The sequence below is a fragment of the Ceratotherium simum genome, chromosome 6 (genome assembly GCF_057802395.1).
Source record: "Ceratotherium simum simum isolate JZ-2026a chromosome 6, ASM5780239v1, whole genome shotgun sequence".
Lineage (NCBI taxonomy): Eukaryota > Metazoa > Chordata > Mammalia > Perissodactyla > Rhinocerotidae > Ceratotherium > Ceratotherium simum.
In genome coordinates this window covers 49,278,151-49,299,626 of record NC_141905.1, presented here as the reverse complement: position 1 = coordinate 49,299,626, position 21,476 = coordinate 49,278,151, and the positions used below count along the sequence as shown (strand labels likewise).

Here is a 21,476-nt window from a genome sequence, read left to right as displayed (position 1 = left end):
GGCACTGTCCCAAATCCATTCTCAACTATTCTTGTTTTCCCTGGTATTTGCCTCCATATATTTAACTAAACATTATGCTTCTATCTCTTGATTCATCGAGTGTAGATTTTAGGTATTAGCTATTGACTTCCCATTACGGTAGACGAGGACTTAGCTCTTCTACAACATCATCCTTCTCCCCATCCCACCACCTCACCCCAAACAACATCTCAGCAACTTTTTGTAGAATCATTAATCAGTGTTGACATCAAAATAATGTAGAGCAATGCTTCTGAGGAACCAAATAATAGCTTCTAAGGAACCTTTGTAACCATACATCCTGTCTTGTTCAACATTTCATTTTTCCCAGAGTTGATAAGCACCCCATCTTTTCAATTGTTTGATTTTCAAAGTACCTCTAATTCTAAGACTTTTATTTCTAAATGCTCTAACATCTCTGTCACGTACCTATCAACTTTTTGCATACATTCAAATACATCAGTTCCATTTTTTTCCCCTGGAGACTTTTCTCCCTGAGGACTCCACGTTTCTGCCTCAATCCGGGCTGGTTTTTCTCTAAGCATGCTACACAGCTTTTATTTTTAGAACTTCCCTTTGCTGCTCTCCCTCCCCTTTCCCAGATCCCATGCCTTCCTCTTTCTTAGTTTACTTCTGCATTTTGGTGGAACATATTCTCCCATACCTTCCTAAGAAAGGTTGCATGGGAGATAAAGTTTCTGAATCCCTAAATATCTGAAAATTTGTATATTCTACCTGTATACTTGACTGATAATTTAATGAGGTCTAGAATAATTCTAAATTGATATATTATTTTACATATATGATTTTTGAATGTGCATTTGTAACTAAATTAATATATTAAATATTATAAATAGAAAAATGAGTGAATGAGATGTAAGGAAGTAGAGACAAGGGTAGATTTTCTTTTTGAGCTTGATTTTAAAAAAAGGAGAGTAATAACTGAATAGAATGCAATATAGAGAAGGCCTTCTTTTTTCCTCCCTTCACTTAAAAAAAAAAAAAAAGATGGAGGGATTTAAGAATACTTATAGACTCCAAGGAATTATCCAAAAAGAGATTAAAATGTTGAAAATAAGAAGAGAAAAAGATAATCCAATAAAACATGGTCTTTGTCCTGGGAAAGAGAGGAATAAGAGCACAGTTGAAAAGTTAGCCTTAAAAAAGAGGGGAGGTATTTTTTCCTCCAAAATTAGAGAGAAACAGATTGAGGGAGGTGGAGTGTTGGTTGATGATGGAGATAAGAAAGACAGGAAGTTGAGACCATCCCTATGGTATGATAGCCTTAATTTTCTCTACTCGGTAGAAGGCAAGCATAGGCTGAAAGAGAGAACAGAAGAGATAGGAGGGATAGACTGAGCAGGGCAGTGAATGTCTGAGGAATGGGAGAGAGCTGGGCGGAGGAGTATCAGAGGATTGCCAAGTAGTTCTACATTACAAAAATAATTGCTACTCACAATCTAGCCCTAAATTTTAGAATCCTAAGAGTCAGATAGCGGGTGTATGAGATAAACACTTTATTTCCCCTTTCCATGCTGCCAGGATGGCCCGGGTCTGCTTTGGATGGGAAAGGCAGAAGTAGAGAGAGAGCACCTTGCATCTCTTTGCACCTAACAGGTCTTTACTGAATATCAAGTTTCCACCGCCCCACAAATGGCTCTCCCATCATAAGATCAAGTTGCTAAGGGTGTCCAGGCAGTGTACAAATCTGCTTTAATCACAAGCACTGTGAAATTGCTTCAAATACATGCTGCACAGGTGGTGACAGAGCAAGGATGTGAGAACATGTTTAACAACTTGTTTACAGGCAAGATATTTTATAAAGGGTCTTTTGTTGTTGTGTGTCATTTTCTCTTGCGAGACATGATTTATGCAATAGCATTGCCAAATATGTTTAGTAGCATGCCATGTTTCCAGGGAAATCTACTGTACTCTACTCAAAACTGTATATGCAAACCCTGCATTTTACAGATGAAGAAAGTGAGGCATAGAATGGGCAAGGTCAGAGAGCTAGTAAGCAGTGGCGTTGAGAATCAAACTGGTGACTTGACCTAGTCCAAAGCCTGAACCCTAAACCATCATCATTTTATCTGAAATATAAACAATTTTGTACACTTATTCATTTACTCAATTAATATATAGTGAATAGTTCTCTGCCTGAATAGAGGAAAGGAGGAGAGAGTCTCCCAGGCCCCAGATCAGGCATTCCTCTTGGTCCTCTCACTCATCCACCACTGACAAATCCTGGCAGCAGGGCTCATGGAGCCCTAGCATTCATCTGAGAACACAATGTAGACCAAATGCATAGCAAATAGAGTCTTCTGTGAGGCTCTCTTGTCAAAACTGTGACCCAGCCTCTGCATATATACCTCAAAAGGTAAAGTTAAGTAAAATTAGGTTCTTCTCCAAGTTACCATTCTTTTGTTGGAAACTCTGTTAGCTAGAACGGCACTTTCCAATAGGAACATAATGCAAGCCATATATATAATTTTAAATTCTCCAGTAGCCATATGTTGCAAAAAGTACAAAGAAAGAGATGAGATTAAATTAATACAGTATTAATTTAAACCAGTATTAATTTAATCCAATGTATCCAAAAATTATCATTTTCACATGTAATCAATATAAAAATTATTGATGAGATATTTTACATTCCATTTTTCATACTAAGTCTTCAAAATCTGATGTGTAATTTACACTTACAGCAAATCTCAATTCGGACTAGTCACATTTCAAGTTCTCAGTAGTCACACGTGGCTAGTGGCTACGGTATTGGACAGCACAGATTTAGAAAGTTACTCATTGTGATGCAAACTTGGTCTCTCCAAAATTCCATTCATAAACTCTGGTTATGCTCCACAGAATGGGAGAGTACAAGTCCATCCCTTTCAGGGGCCTTCGCCTCTTTAATATTACAGATATGGAACATAGGTCTAGAATTGGAGTAACTTGCCCAAGGTCATCCATTGAGTTGATGGTAAAGCCAAGATGAGCACTCGGATGTTCTAACTCCTGGTGCTATGCTCTTCCCATAATGCCACACTACTTTCTCTCACATAGTAGACTTCAAATATTTTACATTTGAAAATATCCTTGGGCTTCTGTTCTTAGGGAAAATTTTTTTAGTTGTCCTCATATGTACCTCTCAGTCCTGCCCTTTGCCTAAAACGACATTTTGCTTATGGCAGGTACTCTATAAAAGGTTTTTAATCAAATGAAATTTGTGCAGTTTGTACAAGCAGTACTCATACAAATTATTATTCAACTGTTTTTATGTAGTTATTCAAATATTTTATTATGTATACCATGTAAAGCATTGTATCAGATGATCATAAAGGAAAATGAAATTTTAGATGACCTAGGCTTCATGACATCTGGTAACCACTGAATTATTTTCTAATGTTCTTAAACTTCCTACTACAGAATATAGTATAGTCTTTTTCTGGGAATCAGTGTTAAACATATTGCCCTTTATTACTCAGAATACATTCCTCTGGAGAGTTAAGGCAATCTTTTCTCATTTCTGTGTGTCTGAACTCTCTCCCATTTCCCCTAATTTATCATAGATTACTGCTAATGATTCTGAGACCTCACTTTCAAGTTCTTTCAGCACCCTGAAAATTAATTTGTTTGGGCCTTTTAGGTAAATGTTCTCTTACTTGCTTCTTCTCAATCAAAGCTCTTACAGCAGTGATCCTCAAAGCGTGGCCTGCAGCCCCTGTGGGATATTGAGACACTCAGGAAAACAACTAACTGTAATTGTTGTCGAACTAGAATTCAAACTTTTAAGTAAAAATTAATATTTTTAAAAACTTGTATCTGCCACCATGAATTTGACAGCATCCCAATAAAGACTTTCCTGATGAGCTCAGGGTGATATTAGCAAATGTGTTTTTTTATTTTTACATTGTGTAACGAAATGTCTCAACATTTGGAAGATCTACACAACTCGGTGAACCAGTATTTTCCAAATAACCCATGCATGATGTTACAAAATTATGCATGGGTAAAAGATCCATCCAAAGAACGAGATAAACCATGGGTTTGAATTAAACAGAGTACAAAAAGTTCATTGAGGGTTTCCAATTCCACATTGCAACTAACCTTTAAGAAATCACAACTTGATGAGTTTGGTAGTATCAAATAAGAATATCTGCAACTATCTGAAAAGGCTTTTAAAATACTTCTCCCTTTTCTAACTACATATCTGTGTGAGGTGATAGTTTCTTCCTGTACTCAACCTAAACAACATATCACAACAGTTTAAATGCAGAAAATGTATAAAAATCCAACTGTTTTCTATTAAGCCAAATATTAAAGAGATGTTTAAAAATGTTTAAAAAAAGCCATCATTATCACTAAATTTTTGCTTTGGAAAGCATAGTTATTTTTCTTAAAAATGTTATCATGTTAACATGAGTCTATTATTGTTATTTTTAAAATTAATAAATATTTCTCAGGTTATAAAGAACATCTCAGTTTTAATTTCTAAGATAAATATCAATAAGCATAACTCACACCATCAAAAGCTCTTTGAGGTCCTCAATAAATTTTAAGAGTGTAAAGGGATCCTGAGACCAAAAAGCTTCACAACTGTTGCTTACACCACCGTTCTGCCCATTCCAGTTTGAAGACTATGCTCTTTAAAGAAAACAAAAGGTCTCATTAAGTTGTTATTAGAAGTAACATATATAATACAGTGGTTATTGGCCTAGGCTTGGCAATCAGATAGACCTAGATTTAAGTCCTGGCTCTGCTACCTACTAGTTTTGCTATGTTGAACAAGCTATTGATCCTTTCTGTACCTCAATTCCTCATGTATAAGATGGGTGTAATTGTACTTTCTACCTTATAAGAATTAAATGGTACCACTTGTTAAACTCTTAAATCCAGAATTATATCACCATTTCAAGAATTTATACTACCTTTTAAGAGTAATATGGTGCTAATATAACAATGGGAGATATTCTAAAGCCTTGAAATTCTCTTCCTTCATCAGGAAGTCATTTCTCCAAACATAATACCAGTTTAGCTTTTCTCCAAACTCACTTTCTCATAACAGATTTCTAAGTACTAGGAGCATTAAACATTGCATTTTTTTCTGTTATAAAATTGACAAGCGTGTATTGTGCCTACATGATGGGTCAATTTTCATATGACTTCTCTATAATAACATCATATTTGGGAAAAGTCCCTCCTGCAAAGCTGAATCAAAGAGTTAACATGAGCAGGCGAGCAAAGCAATTACCAGGCACTGACTCTGATGATGAGCTTGGCAATTATCTAGTGATGACTCTTCTGTTTCAAAATTGCTTTTACTGCAGGTACACAACTTAATGGACCCAATTAGAAAACTTTTCTTTGTCAATGCATACATCACCTTGGACATTATAAGCCACAGATAGAGCATTTGTAACATGTTTTTACATATTAAGCCCATATAAAACACTAACAGAAAATTCGCATAATCATCATGGTTGAACCTCTGATAATGTTAATTCCTTGCTCAATGTAATTGACAAATAGCAGGAAGGTCTTCATATGTATCTGACGGAGCCACATGCATGTACTTGGATTAATAGTAAGACTCCCTATAGCTAATTATAATCAGATATATTTTGCTTTTCAAAGCTTCATCCACCTTTAAGACTTTAAAGTCATTATTAAAATTGGACATTTGTTAATTTATCTTCAAGTTTTCTGACTTTTCCTGTCATTTCCATTTTTCTATTGCCCATCTAGTGGTTTTTATTTTTAATTTCAGATATGTACTTTCTGCTGTAAAATTTCCATGTAGTTTTTTAAAAATAATTTCTGTTTCTCTGCTGAGAACTTCTAATTTTCCATTCAGTTCAAGTGCGTTTATCTTTATCTCATGGGGCATGATTATAATAGCTGCTTTTATGTCTGATAATTCCAACATCTGGGTTATCTCGAGGCTAGTACCTCTTGATTATCTTTTTCCTTTGGAGTTGGTCACATTTTCCAGGTTCGTCTTAGTTAAGTAATTTTGGATACTACATTGTATCAACTCTGGGTTTTGTTAGAATTTTCTGAGAAATATTTTGTTTGTTTGTTTGTTTGTTTGTTTAAGCAGGCAATCAACCCAGTTAGGCTTAGGTTGCAAATTCTGTCTCAAGTTCTTTGAGTGGTAGTTCCAATCTCATTTTCATTTTTGAAGACTTTGCTATGGTTCCTTGCATCCTTCCTGTGCATGTCAGCTCAGGAGTAAGCCCAGGACTTGTGGAAGTTCATACACAGAATTATAGGATTCCCTTTTCCAGCTCTCTCCTCTTTAGAAGTTTTCCACTTCCCTCACCCCATGCTCTCTGGCCAAAAGGAGACTCTTTTCCTGGTTCCTCTGTCCAAAAGTCTAGATTTCTCTCAGAGTTTTAGCTTCTCACGTCTCCACTGCTGGGCAGCTCCACAAGCGGGGCCCACCTTGGGGCAAAGCTGTAAAAGAAAAGAAAAAAATATGGGAAACATTCTCATAAAGGTTGCTTTTCCAAGTTTTGACTCTCTTTCACAATCTGCCTGCTTCTGTTTACTTTTCAGAGTTCTTAGGTACTTGCATTTGGTCCAGAGATTTTTAGTTGTCATCAGCAGGAGAGATGGGCTTGAGTGGTTTTATTCCACTTTGGCTGAAACCATAAGCTCCCCTGCCTACTTCAAATCTTATCTTCCACCTCTCTCCCCTGTCACTTACCCTGCTCTAGCTTTTCTCTTCTTATGGTTTCCTAAATGGCCAAGTTTGTTCCTACAACAAGCCATTGCACTTGCTCTTCCCTCTGTGTAAAATCTGTTTTTCCACTCTAAAATGTAAACTGTATGACCTTTTCTGACTTCTGTAGTACCATAATTCCAGCTGGACACAGTTGGTATGCCACACATACTTGTTGGATGGCTGGTTGGCCTGCTTAACTGAGAACCAATTCCTTTAAACTGAGTATTCCAGTTCTAGCAAAAATAAAGTATACATTTATTCAATAGACTTAACACTAAACTAGCAAATAAAAGACCTCTCATTCTGAGTCTTGATATAAAAATATGTGCAAACACTTTACCATCTTACCTGTCAAGAACTTTGCAAGATACATAGAGTTCGTTTTCTCTTTCATGGCTTGAACAATCGTTAGGTATTTCTCTTTGCTACTCATTTTGCAGGACTTATATCTTGTACTAAAGTTTGCTTTTCTTCTGTCAGTAATAAAGAACATTGGCATGACTCCATTACTCGTTAGTTGTTTAGGGTTTTGTTTTTTGTTTTCTTTTTAAGTTTGATTCTGTTTAAGAGGTACCATAGTATGGTAAAAATAACAGACCACCCTGCGTTCAAATTCAGTTCCCTACTCACTAGTTGTGAGGCTTGGGTAATTTAAATACTCTTTCAGTTTTTGTACATAAAATGAGATAAAACCAGCTACCTTGAAGGGTGGGTAAAGCATGTGAAATGTCTACTACAGTGTCTGGCACGTACTGCAGGCTCAAAATAATATTTGCCTATCCTTCTACCAGCCCTGCAGTACTAAGAATTAGTTTGAGCTCTTCTCATGCTTCTTTTCTTCCTGCTTTCCCTTCTTTTCTTAACTCAGCTTCCTCTCTCCCTATACTCCTTTACTTTGGTCTCTGGGTAGCTGACTTATCACAGAATTCCTATGAATTTTAAATCCCTGTGTCTTCAGGTTTTCTGAGGTAGAACTGTGTTTAACTTTCTTGAGGAAGATTCACATTGCTTGAGGTTTTCAAGTACCTCCTAGCCAAGATTTTACCTCAGTAAATCATGTTTATAGTGATATTTTTGTTTTAACTTTATTGGATTTTTTTATAGAAACAATGGCTTCAGTCTTCTCCAAGGACAGCTAAACACATTAAATGGTGTTTGCTGAGTCTAGCAAAAGAGAAATTTTACCTTATGCCTACTCTTTTACCAAAGACTAAAAGTTATTTTCCTTTTCAAACATTCATTTAATATACAATACTAATAATCCTAAGAAGTCCGTACATTATTCATATGAATTGTGACGGCTGTACACAGTACACAAACTATTAGCTGATTAATTACTTAAAGAATACTTGTAGTTTCTTTGTTGAGGATAACCATGTAAAATGTCGGGCTGTCCTGCCAATGACATGTTCATGGAAATATTGAATAAAACTAAGAAATTTGCTAATTTTTACACCCCTCTGTGAAATTTAAATATATTTCTCTCTCTTATAGATACTAAGAATTGGAAAATTAGGAGACCTCTAATTTCAAAAACATGGTTATAATTGAAAAGAGAAGCATGAACATGTCTCTACTTTGCTAATAGTTCTTCCTAATTTACATGTCATATTGTGTTCTAATGTCAGTTAATTGGACTACTTTAGCTAAGTTTTATTACATAGTATTGTCATACTTAGAGAGTATTTTTACAAATTATATTTTTGGTAAGTTTCACAGTATCTATAGGTCACATTTAACTGTAAACATTATTAAATAGAAAGATATTAACTAAATTTTTTCCAAGTCTCAGGTGCTTCAAGAAGAGTAAACACTATTGTAAAAACATGGCTTATTTCCTTGAAAATAAAGTTTGAGGTTTATTTATCAATGTTTAAAGGAGCAACTCACAATACTATTGGAATGTACTTTGAAATTCCAATGAGGTTGATTCAGGAGACATTTCCAGTAAGTAAAGTTTAACTCATAGGCCAAGAAAAAAGGATATATGCAATAGTTTTTCCTAAATTTACATGACAATTTTCCTCACATTGGGGAAACCCATTCAGCTACCTTAAATTCTTTCTAAAGCAAAATAAAATGTAAAAAAGAAAAAGGCTCATTAGACTCAGAATAAACCAAAATGCAAAATATCCAAAGAAAATGTCTTTAAAATCACTTAAAATCCTACTTTAAAATTAAGGATGAAAAAAGGAAAAACTAATAGTTAACATTTGCTTTCAAAATTTCATGCCCAGTTGTAGGTATCTGCCCTGATGGGAGAAAGAAACCGATCACTGGCAAATAACAGTTAATAATATCTTGATAAATAGTTGCAAATTTCTACTGTATCAAATTAACTCAATTATACTATTTTCCCTTGATCACAAAGTTAAACTTCTTGTCTTGAAATAGGGTAGGAGAAGGGGGAGGAGGGTCCCTCTTTGTGAAAAAATATTTCTTTTACTATTTAGATATTGGTACTTTTCCAGAGGTTTTTGCTTGTGAGTTAAGAATTAAAACATATAGCATAGGCCATAAATTTTACCCCTTTTGTTTCTTGAGTAACTCAAAATTTATAACTTGTTTCCTATCAATAAATCATAAATGACATTTCCTTTCAGCTTTACAGAAATGTTTAAGGCCATAGCAGAACTTTCACTTCTACTGAACAGCGATATCAAGTATATTCAAAGCACAAACACATTTAGTAAGACTGTAAGAAAAATTTGAAAATGAACTCAACTCAGAGAATCAAGAGGAACAGATTGTTTATACAGATTTTGCCAGATCAATTTAGAAAACAAAATGATTTAGAACATTGTGACTATTTTGGGTGGTATTCTTAAAAATTCTTCCTAGATATACCAGTAATAATATTAAAAACTCAAGAATTAATATACAGAGTTGTAAACGGTGAGAATAAAATTTTATAGAGGATAACGAGTGTGTCTTGCTGATAGAAAGGATGAAAGAAAATCCTAACGCCACTGTTTCAGTGGTCTGTTCAATTCTCACCTTCTTTGTGAGGCCTATTCCAGACTACTCTATACAACACTGTAACCTTTCCACCTCTGCAAACCTGATCTTCCTTACCCTCTTCCATATTTTCCCCCTACAGCACTTATAACCTTATAAATGGTATGTTTATTGTTTATCATCTGGTATTTCTTGATAGACTATAAGCTCCATGAGGTCAGGGATCTGCTGTTCACCCACTTATATCCCAAGCATCTAGAACAGTGCCTGACATATACCAGGTGCTCAATGACTATTGAGTGACTTGCAAGTTTCCTTATTGCATCATGTTGTTTGTTTAAAGATGTCACCTTTCGTTTTGCTTCATTCTTAACTCCTTCTTCATTGCTAAAGTAACCCTCCTCTTATCTTTCCAAAGCATGTTAGAATGTAATTAATTATGCTATGGTAATGAATTGTCCCAGAATCTCAGTGTAAATTAATAGCTTGGTTTTTGCTCATGCTAATGTCTAACACATTCAATGTGGGGGAAGGGAGAATTTGAGGGAGTTCTGCTCTATATAGTCGCTCAAGACCCAGGCTGACAGAGCTGCACCATCTGGAACATCTCAAATCCTTGGTCACTGCAGTAGGGGAAGAGAGAAGTTGAGGGATTGTACAAGGGATTTTATTTTTAATGCCTTTCCTTGGAAGTGTCACATCACTTGCACTGCCCTTTCATTGGAATTAACTAGTTACGATGGCCCCATCTAACCTTAAGGGAGTGGAAATTTAAGGAAGCATGTGGAATGTTTGGTGATCATTACTGGTGATCATTACATGCACCTTATATTTCACAGCATCTATCACGGTTTATAATTATTTTAATAAAGTCTATTTCTTCTACTAGAGTGGAAGCTCCTCAAGGGCAAGAAAGGGTATGTCTGTTTTGATTACTAACGTATTCCAAACATTTGTTATATATAGCAGGGACTTCACAAATATTTGTTGAATAAAAAATTTTAAACGAAATAGTCAAAATAACTTTTTTAATTTTTTAAAGAAAAAATACTCTCCATAGGAAAGCATTTCTGTTTATGTCCATCAGTAGCCAAATGGAACTTGATATAAACATTTCCAACACACCAACTTTGGCTAAATGCACAACTTTGAAAATAACTTATTAATGCACACATCAAGATGCTAACAAATTCATTAATATCTAAGATTCATTACTGTATGTCAAAGGTCATCCAGGGTTAACATCATTTTCATTACAACGAATTATGAAATTCCAGCGTAAACTGTTTGCCTGAATCAAACTATTTAATCTCTAAAGTTGGAGTCTAGCATTCTCCAAAATCTAATTCACACACACACACTCACACACTAACGCCTGCACGCACGCATGCACACACACACTCACATACTACCCATTAGGGCACTGGGACAACTTAATGGAAAAAGAAAATAGAAACTGAAAGGACATTTGTAAATGTGGGATATCACTTGGACAACTGTATAGAGTAGGCAGAAAATCCTAAAGGAGTGCACATAAAGGCCAATAAATGATAGGCTACAGAAAGCCACACCTAAACATTTTAAGAATTTCACTACAGTAAACAGATTTGACAAACTAAAACACTAGAGCCATGACTAGAAGCCTTGCTCCATTCCACACAAACAAAATCTCTAACCATTTCAAGGACAGATGAGAATCCACATGCAACAAAGGAGATATAAATTATTTTTAATTTAGAAAAATGAAAAATATAAATCCTTGTTAAACACTTCATTTAAAAATATGCAGCTTTATTTTAAAATGTGGTAATGCTCAAAGATGGCAGTTGACTTCACTCATATATGTAAAAATGTTCTTAAAATATCAATACATTGGTTTATAAGCTATGTACTGCCCTCCAGCTAAATTTTTTTTCACCAAAATTCTCAAATAACTGTCAAAAAAGTTACATGTACTGTTATAAGCCCACCATTATACTAAACATGTTAAGTTCCAGAGCAAAATGTGAACCATTCATGAAATATTTTTTTTGATGTGATGGAAGTCACATGAGCACACAGATTCGAAGACAACTAAGTGATAAACCAGTAGTAGCTTTTCTTCTTTTTTTGCAGGTGTTGAACTAATTCACTCTAAATTGAGCAACTGTTTGGGAACTACAAAAACTGAAAAGCTCATCCTTCTTTTCCAAACTATAAGGGAAATAGAAAAGTGATGATGAAGTTAACTACTAATGTAGTGTTTCACACATTCTGTTTAACTATTTAACACAATTTCAAAATGCAAATGTTTAAAATGGTTTTTGAAGAGAAATATCTACAATGTTAAGCTTGTCTATTATGCTAAATAAATGTAACTGTTTTATTTACTTAGACATATACCATCTTGATGCCAGAAATATTTAAACATTCATGATTAACCAACCCACTGAACTGGAAAGGGCTCTCAATAACTGCACATGAACTGCATCTGTAGCATTAGAAAGAATCAAATCACTGCCCATTTTCTGAACATTTTACAAATCCATGATGGAAATAATAAGCTTAAAGTGTTTGAGAGTATGCACAGTACAAATTCATTTTTTAAAGAAAATATGTACATGAATATACAGAAAAAATGATTGTATAGTCACTAAAGTATTAATAAAGGCTGTGTCTACAGGTGGTGGGATTATAAGTGATTACTTTGTTGTTGTTGTTGTTATGGGAAAGTATTCTCAAAATAGCTAACTTAAGAACCAAAGGGTATTACCACCAATGAAACTATTTTGTCCTTTCCTGTCTTCACAAACTTTTAAAGCTACCAACCAATACGAATTTGTCAGAGTGGCTATCTACATTCTGATATACTTGTAAGAAGGAAGATCTCTTGAAAGATGGAAAAATAGCAAGATCATGGTCATACAAGAATAGATTTTCTCTAAAATTTAAAACAACTGATAAGCAACTTCATCATTAGGCTTCCTATAGCTATATGATCCTATAGGAAAATCAGTCTCTAACATCTCATCTTTAAAAGTTTTAAAATATTTTTCTCTATTATCTTTTTTGCTATTTTTTTAGGTGCTGTCCTTACACCAGTTTGAATATTTATTATTTCCATTCACAAACATTTCTCTCTGCACTAGTGACAGCACTGCTAATCAAAACTTACACTTAAGCCATTTAAGACTAAGTTTTAGATGTGTGGCTAATTATCTGGCAAGAATAAAAGAACAAAAAGGTTTTTACATTAGCAGCAAATTAACTAGATTTAAGGGTCTTGATTTTTTGTAAGCCTTTGGAAGCCTGCATGTTAAACACTGGTGATTTTTTAATTCTCAATGGAAATGGTGATGGCATTCATTTAACCAAACTAGCTCAAATTACAGTGTAGTGAGCACGTGATAAAAACAAAATTGCCAGTAAATTCTTATTTTTCAGACATCACCAAGATCTTCTTATAAAACAGAATAATTTTAGACTCCAATGTAGTTTTCAACCATATTTAAGATACCTGAAGAGAAAAAATAAAATGTGTGTGTATACACACACACACACTTTTCATACTTTGTTATTATACATTCACATTTACTCTTAAAAAGTGACATGGGGAAACCGTACACTTGAAATAGTATTAAATTCCACTGGTACATAAATGGTTTGCTTCATTTTCAAAACATCTGTACAAGCTACAATTTCATTTATTATCATTATGCTTTGTTGAAAGGATATGCCTTAGTCTTTAAGCTTTTAAGAATATTAGAAATAATAAGATTAAATTCAAGTACACAAAGTCCTTTAGACTATTCTGGAATATCAATTTTTAAATGGCACAAGTCACAATGAGTAGATGAAGCTTCCCATATGTTGATGGCAGACTACAGAATCATAAAAGATGGAAAAGCCACAAAATTGAAATCTGAAGTATCAAATCCATTCTGAGGAGTTATCTTCAGATATCTGGCTTAGTAAAAAAAATATATATATATATACATATATATGCACAATTTTTCAAGAATCTTGAACTTTTTCAGGATTAGAATGTTATTTAATGTGCTTAAAACAATTTAAGTGTTGACTAAGGCCCTAAAAAATTACTGCCTCTCTTAAACATGAGTAGACTGATACTCCACTCCTAAGTTGACAAAGGCCCTGTTTTATAATTGTAGGCTTTGAAGGACAGCAGAAAAAAAATTTACAGAAAAAGTTAATCGCATTTGGCTGCCCATTATTTAGAATTTCAATGAATTTAAGCAATTTAAATTATAAATATTCTCATTTAATAAAACACCCACACAATGACAAGAATGAGACTTTAATCAGTTTTAAGTGGAGTTTATAACACTAAGAGATAGAGGGTTGTTAACAAACACAATAACAAATGGACATCTGATTGGTATGAGGCATTATCCTGTACACATCATATTTTTTTGTGTATCCTCAGTGCATAGCATTTACACACAGAGCCACTGCTGCACAGCACAAGAGTATCTGAAGAGGCTGAATCAGAGTAAGGCTGTTTAACAGACTGAAATTTTTTAGTATATATATTCTATATGAAAACAGATTGAACTTTTGAACTGGCAGGGTAGAAGGCCAAACTCTGCCAAACACTGCAGTTAAAGCCCCCAATTTAGTGCACAGTTCCACCCCTTCTATCTGCATGCATGACACATTAACAGTATTTAAAGGTAAACGAGGCACTTTGTGGCAACCACAGCCATCGTTATGAACATATTGCACAAATTTTCTAGAACTAAACATGTAACTTGTACCCTACTTTTATTTTTTAAAGCTGAAACATTTGATGCTGCTGGTAAACTCCACTTAAGTTTATAACCTGTGCCACAGCAAAGAATGGTGATGCTATTTATTCAACTACCCTTTAATAATTATGGCAAAAAATGTTCAAGAGGAGCTACATAGGACTTGGGATGGTACAGGGCCCAATTGTAAGCTTTCTTAAAAGTGATGCCTTCAAGTAACTTCAGACATGTAAGCGGCTGCACATCCAAAAAGTCTAAGTAAGAAAACATTCCAGAAACTCAAAGAGATTACCTACAGAATGCATTTCAGGCTAATTATGAATACTGTCATAAATAAAATTTTAATTAGGACTCAAAAACCTTTCAGTCATAGCAATTCTTGTCAAATTCTATGGGGATGGTAACTGAAATAAAGGAGAGTAGTATGTATAATATATATTTATATATATATAATATATATATAATGCCATTTTTCCATTTCCAATGACTACACCATAAAATGTAAGCAAGGCTTCTCAAAAACATTGAAACATTCAAAATCAAAACCCTCATTCAGACCTTCACATTCCAAAGGAAAAATAACAGTGCAAAAGCCCATTATAATGTCATTATTTATGACCTGGCCCTCCATGTTACATATTGGAACAATACAAGTTATGTTTTAATACACTGTGCCCAAAACTGTAACAAATAATGGTATTAATAACTATCTTCAAAACATGAATGTTGATTTTCATTTTCAGCTTTTATGAAACACAAGGTGGCATATAAATTTCAATGGTGAGATCTTAGGAATAGTTGTCTCTCTAACCTTACCAATTTAACTTATGAGCAGTCAATTAATTTTCTATATATCAATGTTTAAATATAAATGTGTAAATCCTAAGAGTTTTGTTAAAAAATTTAAAAATTTTATTTGTTGAATGAAACTGACGAGGTATGGAAAACGTGTCAACATTATTTACTAAGAATATTTTAGATGAAGTTCTGCCTAATCTATTTACCATCAAACTCTATATATGCTGCTCTAGTGAGCAAGTCCTATGCAATCTGTATTTGTAAATTAACTAGGTCAGACCACAGCTAATGAACAATTTCAGCACCAATAAGTTATTGAAAATGAGATTTCACACCATTAGAAATAAATTGGCTGGATATTCAAATGTGTCAAGGTATAATTTGAAAGATACCAAATTTCTGTGGGAAAAATCTTTTTAATATCTTCACATTAGCCTTACAATAGTAGTTGTACTCTGCTTAAAATCGTATGCAGTCTGGGCATATCAAATATATGATATTTAAGAAGTGAAATTTAAGCCCTAGTCCTAACTCTAGCACTATGAAGAAATGATTCAACACTGCACATTAAAAAAAAAAAATCTATCCTTTCAATAGCAAATCAATAAAAGCATATGCGGGACAATTTCTACTGAAAAAGTAAATGCCTTATTATTTGTGCAGTGTTGAAAATTTACTGCAACTCTAATTTCCTTTTTAACACAAATAATGTCTTTTTAAATATAAACATTATATGTATTCAGTATTCAAGTAAAATTCCCTAACAGTTAATGACATTTAAAAAATGTGCAAAACTGCAAAACTCATTGTAATAGAATGTGTAAGGTCAAAAGGGTGGAACGGCTGACAGCTATTGGATTGAATAAGTGCATCATAAATCTTGAAAGAAAAAAAAAACTGCTTACTGTAGAATCTCAAATTGAAATTTCCTGTGCAGCATTACAAAATATTTTATATTTAATGAGAAAAAAGAAGCTTGCAGGCAGCACATGAAGCATCCACAGCAGGTATATGATTGAAAACTAATAAGTGTAAGTTGTTGACTGATGTAGGTACTAATAGCATCTGACTTTTAGCACTGGCCTTGATTACACAGGAGATGGAGCAGTCATTACAATTGAGAAAACATATTTAATAAATCATTGTCAATTTTTATAATGTTTCAAGCCCATTCTTTGTTGATAGCCTCCACATTTATATGGTTAAGTCATTGTTGCTGTGTTTCTTATCTATGACCACATTATTTTTATATCCCTTCATTTGTGGATTCTCAAGATGTTGTAGAAGGTTCATTCCTGTACCCCAATACAGATTCACTCCCTCTAGCTGCCTTTTCTAGCACCAATATGCTTAAAAAAAAATAAAATGCACAAACAACAAGCAGTGACAGCGGCCAATTCCTCAAATGTCCAGATTAATAACCGTAGCATGCTAAAGAAAGGTGCGTGTAAATAGCTGGAGATGGTATATGGTCCAGAGTCCAGCACAGAATATATTCCTTTCTGAGCATTCCCTCCATTCCCCTCACCCAAATACATGCATTAGAAGGTCGCAAAATCTTTTAGAAACTTCTCTTAGCCAACTGCAAACTTATCTGTTGCCACAAGTGCAAAGGGGTAGGATGTGAACCTGTATATCACAAAGCTCTTTAGCCACTTCAGTTGGTGACAGAACACAAGATGAAAAATTCCTACGTATACACATCAGTCTGTCTCCACTTTTTATAAAACTGGAATAAAATGGGAAAGTGCCATCTTTATTTATCCTAATTGAATTTTAAATGTCCTTTTGACACAAAAAGATATATACAATAACACAGCTACACAACCTTTTTTCAACTGGACAACAAGTGTCAAAACCCTGTGGATGTATAGGGTAAAACAAGATTGGTCAGGAAAAGAGAATTGTTCCTATAACTGGTAATCCGACACAATGTCCTATTGCCATTAAAAAAAAAAGGTCCATTTTCAGTTTATTCAAGTTTGTTTTCATGGAGTTTAATCCCTCTTGATAAAAAAAAAATTCAGACTTTTGTAATTTGTGTATGCTGATCTTCATCAAAAGGTTCATTCTCTGGATCAGAGTCAGTGGTGTCAGAATATCTATAATGATCAGGTTCATTGTCACTAACATCTGGTGTTACAGAAGTTGAACTGCTAGCCTCTGGATTTGACGGTTCCTCTACTGTTTTTGTGAAGTACAGCTTCACCTAGAGAAAGAAGAGAAAGTTTAAATGGAAAATCCATAAATCTGACTAATCTTAAATTAGTTAGTAAAGATATATACTTTTAGCAGATTCATTTTTAAGTACTACGACAAACATGATCTTTTAAAGGCAACTGCCTTTTAAATGACCCTCTTAAGATTTCCTACATTTTCTTTCTCGTTATATACTGAGAAAAGATAAACTGGGATGTTAACATACTATTTTTTAAATAAGCACAAACTGCAAGCATTAACTAAATAATTCTATAAAAGAAATGTACTGAGACTGAAGTTCATCAAGAGTTCACAGAATATATTTTCAATCACAAAATTCAATTTACACATAGCTGAGTTCCAAAAGAATGTTTTACTTACTTCTTGTCTGAAACTCAATGTGCTCTCTGATACAAACAATACTAAACAAATAAAAATATTATACTATATAAAATACTTATCAACAATCATGTTTAGGATCCCATTAGCCCTAAAAACTTCACCTAATGGGAGGAAGAAGAAGAAAGCTATCATACAGTGGTGTAAACAGGAGACCAAGGGCCTTTACAGGCAGAGCTGAAATAATTGTCAAAACAACTCTACAAGGCAGGTATTTTCATTTTAAAGAAGAGGAAGCTAAGGCCCAGAAAGGTTAAGACACTTGCTAAAGGCTACATATCTATTAGGTGGTGGGTGTGGGATTTAAATCAGACCTGACTTCAAATCCCTTGCTCATTCTATTCTATCTACAGCTCCTCCCCCATAACCCAAGAGTCATTATCAATTCTTCTTTTCTTACATCCAACATCAACTCCATCAGTACATCCTTTTAGTTCTATTTTCAAAATACCATATATACCTAATCTGACAGCTTCTCATTACCTCTCACTGCCTCAATCTAGTCTAAGCAACCATCACCTCTCATCTGAACTAAACCACTGCAACAGCCTCTTAACTAATCTCTCAGCTTCCATTATTGCCCCCTCTCCCTACTTTCCTCTCCAGTCTATATTTTAAAGGATTGGACAGAGTGAACTTTTAAAGACAAAATTCAGATTACTTTTTTTTTTTTTTTTTTGGCGAGGAAGATCGGCCCTGAGCTAACATCTGCCAGTCCTCCTCTTTTGCTGATGAAGACTGGCCCTGGACTAACGTCCATGCCCATCCTCCTATACTTTATATGGGACGCCACCACAGCATGGCCTGACAAGCGGTGCGTCGGTGCACACCAGGGATCCGAACCGGCGAACCCCAGGCCGCAGCAGCAAAGCACGCGCACCCAACCCCTTGTACCACCAGGCTGGCCCTTGGATTACATTTTTCTCGTGCTGAAAACACTCTAATGTCTTCACACTCAGACTGGCGTGCTTTAGTTAAAACGACTTCTTATCTATTGCTCTTCAAATATATCGAGCTCATTTTTGTCTCAGGGCTTTTGCATCTGCTTTTTCCTCTTTTCCCAAATATTTGTATAGCTCCCTCATTTCATTTAGGTCTCTGATTACACGTCACCTGCTTGGAGAGGCCTTCTCTAATCATCCAGCTAAAAAATACACTAACATCATTCTCTATCCTATCTCTGTTTATTTTTTCATAGCACTTACCATTATATAATATTATATGTTTATTGATAATTGAAATAGTTTTTATTTGTAATCACAAATATAAAACCTCTTGTAATATTAAAACAGAAAACAATAAAACTAGAGGAGGTCACACTTTAAAAGCTAATGATTGAGGAAAATGCAGACTTAGAGAAAAGAAAGTAAATGGAAACCTGTGGATTCCAAAAGACACTTCTAAACACTTAAAAGAAATATCAGATCTAAAGGCACTTAATACTGGATCTATTTTCACTTAAAACATGAAGCCCCCCCCATATTTTTATTATTACTAACAATATTCTTATAAGCTATGGTTAGGTTTGTTACATGATATAAAAATGAAATGAAGCAAAAAAAAAGAAAGGAGTAGGGTATGGTGAAAGGAAGGGGGGCAAATCAAGTAGAATAAGGAATAGACAAGGGTGAAAAAATGTCAAACCACCATTTGGGAATGTTTACAAGTCAGATATTTTAACCTGGAGAATTCTTATCTATAATTAGAAATAGAAATACACACACACACACATATTACATATAGATAAAAGTAAAACAAATCAAATAATTCTATAATATGAGGAAGTAGACAGTTTTAAAAAGGAAAGAGCAGGGGAGGATGATGAGAGAAGGCCTTTCAGAACACACGAAATTGAAGCTGAGTCTTGAATTTGAGAAGGATAGCCATGGGAAGGGTAGAGGAAAGGCTGAGGGTGCAGTTACAGGGAGAAGGAAAAGAACTGAAAAGACTGGTGGAGAGCTTAACATTTTGAAGAAGTGAAGAGAGACCAGTATGGGTGAATTGCAGGGAACTGGGAGAGAATGTGGTTAGAGTTGATGTAGGAGGTAGGCTTGTGCTAAATTATGCAGGTCCTTGTAGGTCATATCAAAAAACCATAAGGTCTTTAAGAAGTGTAAGCAGGAGTGACACAGTCAAGTCTATTTTTAAGATCACTCTGAGGAGTTGAGAATAAATTGGAGAAGGACATGAGTGGAAGTAGTAAGAATATTCCATATGAATCATTCTCAAATAAGTGAGTTCCTTTACACTTCCCCCAATCCTACTTCATATCTCACTTACTTAACTCCCCTCTCCAACCTCTGCCCTAGATTTCACCAAACAATAAGAAAGAAAAGGGTAAGGAAAATGCAGCTTTTTTGATTCTGTGTGCATCCTCAGTTTCGTCAGACACTTTCAGGTTACTGATACATAAACATTCCAAATAATACTGGATTTAATTTAGGAATTAGTCAAGCAAGTCCTTCACCAGCTATACAACTAGAATAAAATAAACACACACACAGAGCCACTCACCAACTCCTCAAAATGTTTTTAACTGACCTTAAAATTTGGAGAAAAGTATCGGTTGGCCTTGTCTTTATTTGCTTTGTCGAGATCATTTTTTGTTAAAGTGAGTACTAGATATTCCTTGTCATTATCTGCACGCTCTATACTGCAAATACTATCAATTTCTTGATCACATAGACTTCCATTTTCTACTTTTTCTGAGGTTTCCTCTGGTCCTGGTATGAAGAATGTATTTACCCAAAAGTGAAACATTTTGTCCTAAAAAAAAAAAAAGACATTTTAAATTAAGAAAATATGTATATATGTCACCTATATTCAACATTTGCCCCAAGAAGTCAACAAAATAAGCCAGAAGTTATTTGCTATTTTGAATAAAGGTAAACACAAAAACTAATACTTGGCAGTCTGTGGGTTACCTGTCACATTTAATTCACAAATGATTTTTCTTTTATTCAAATTTTAGACCAAAAATGTAATTCCACAACTTCTAAGATAACTTACTTTTGTTTTAAAACTTTACGTAAAATATCTCCTTTCCAGTCTAATACTAGCTTTAAAAAATGTTTTGAGTTTATATGTATGTATGTATTAAAAAAATTCAGAAATAGATTTAATTTTCCCTATGTTTCAACAAGCTATTACAAAACTTACTTTAACAAAAGTTCTTAAAACGTCATACAACTTCCCCATAAAGTAAAGCAGACACATTTTACTTCTATAGCAATACAATGCCAGTTTCTTACATGACAATGTATGGTTGAAAACTTTCATAATGAAATATGGGAGGCGGGTAAGTACTGACTTTTTTTGTTATAAAATGTCTATTTGTAAAAAAAAATCACTTATTACTAATAATATGAGGTCTTGTTAATCAAAAACTTTCACTTCAAACCCTTCTTGATCAACATAGAAAATGTTCTCTCTCTTCTCTTAATTACTAGAATTTGGCCTCTACGGTCATTTGACAATTAATGATGTACAGCCTTATAACATCTTATCTGGTGCCTTAAATTGCCATTTAAATCTTTTATTCTAATTTATCTTCAAGTTTTGTTTTTATTCCCCAGGAAGATGGTAAGACCCTTAAGTATCTTACATCTTAAATGTCTTTGTATCTTTTAACA

General features: G+C 34.2%; 1 protein-coding gene across 1 annotated transcript in view; it reads right to left on the bottom strand.

Moving 5' to 3' along the window:
- Window positions 1-10,713: 10,713 nt before the first annotated feature.
- Window positions 10,714-21,476, bottom strand: part of PTEN (phosphatase and tensin homolog) — a 33,715-nt gene continuing 22,952 nt past the window's right edge. Inside the window, exons 4-5 of the mRNA XM_004439992.3 lie at window positions 20,386-20,610; window positions 10,714-17,455 (exon numbers count right to left, since the gene is read on the bottom strand). Of these exons, the coding sequence (XP_004440049.2) occupies window positions 17,270-17,455; window positions 20,386-20,610 (411 nt within the window). The 3' untranslated portion in view covers window positions 10,714-17,269. The remainder of the gene's footprint in view (window positions 17,456-20,385; window positions 20,611-21,476) is intronic.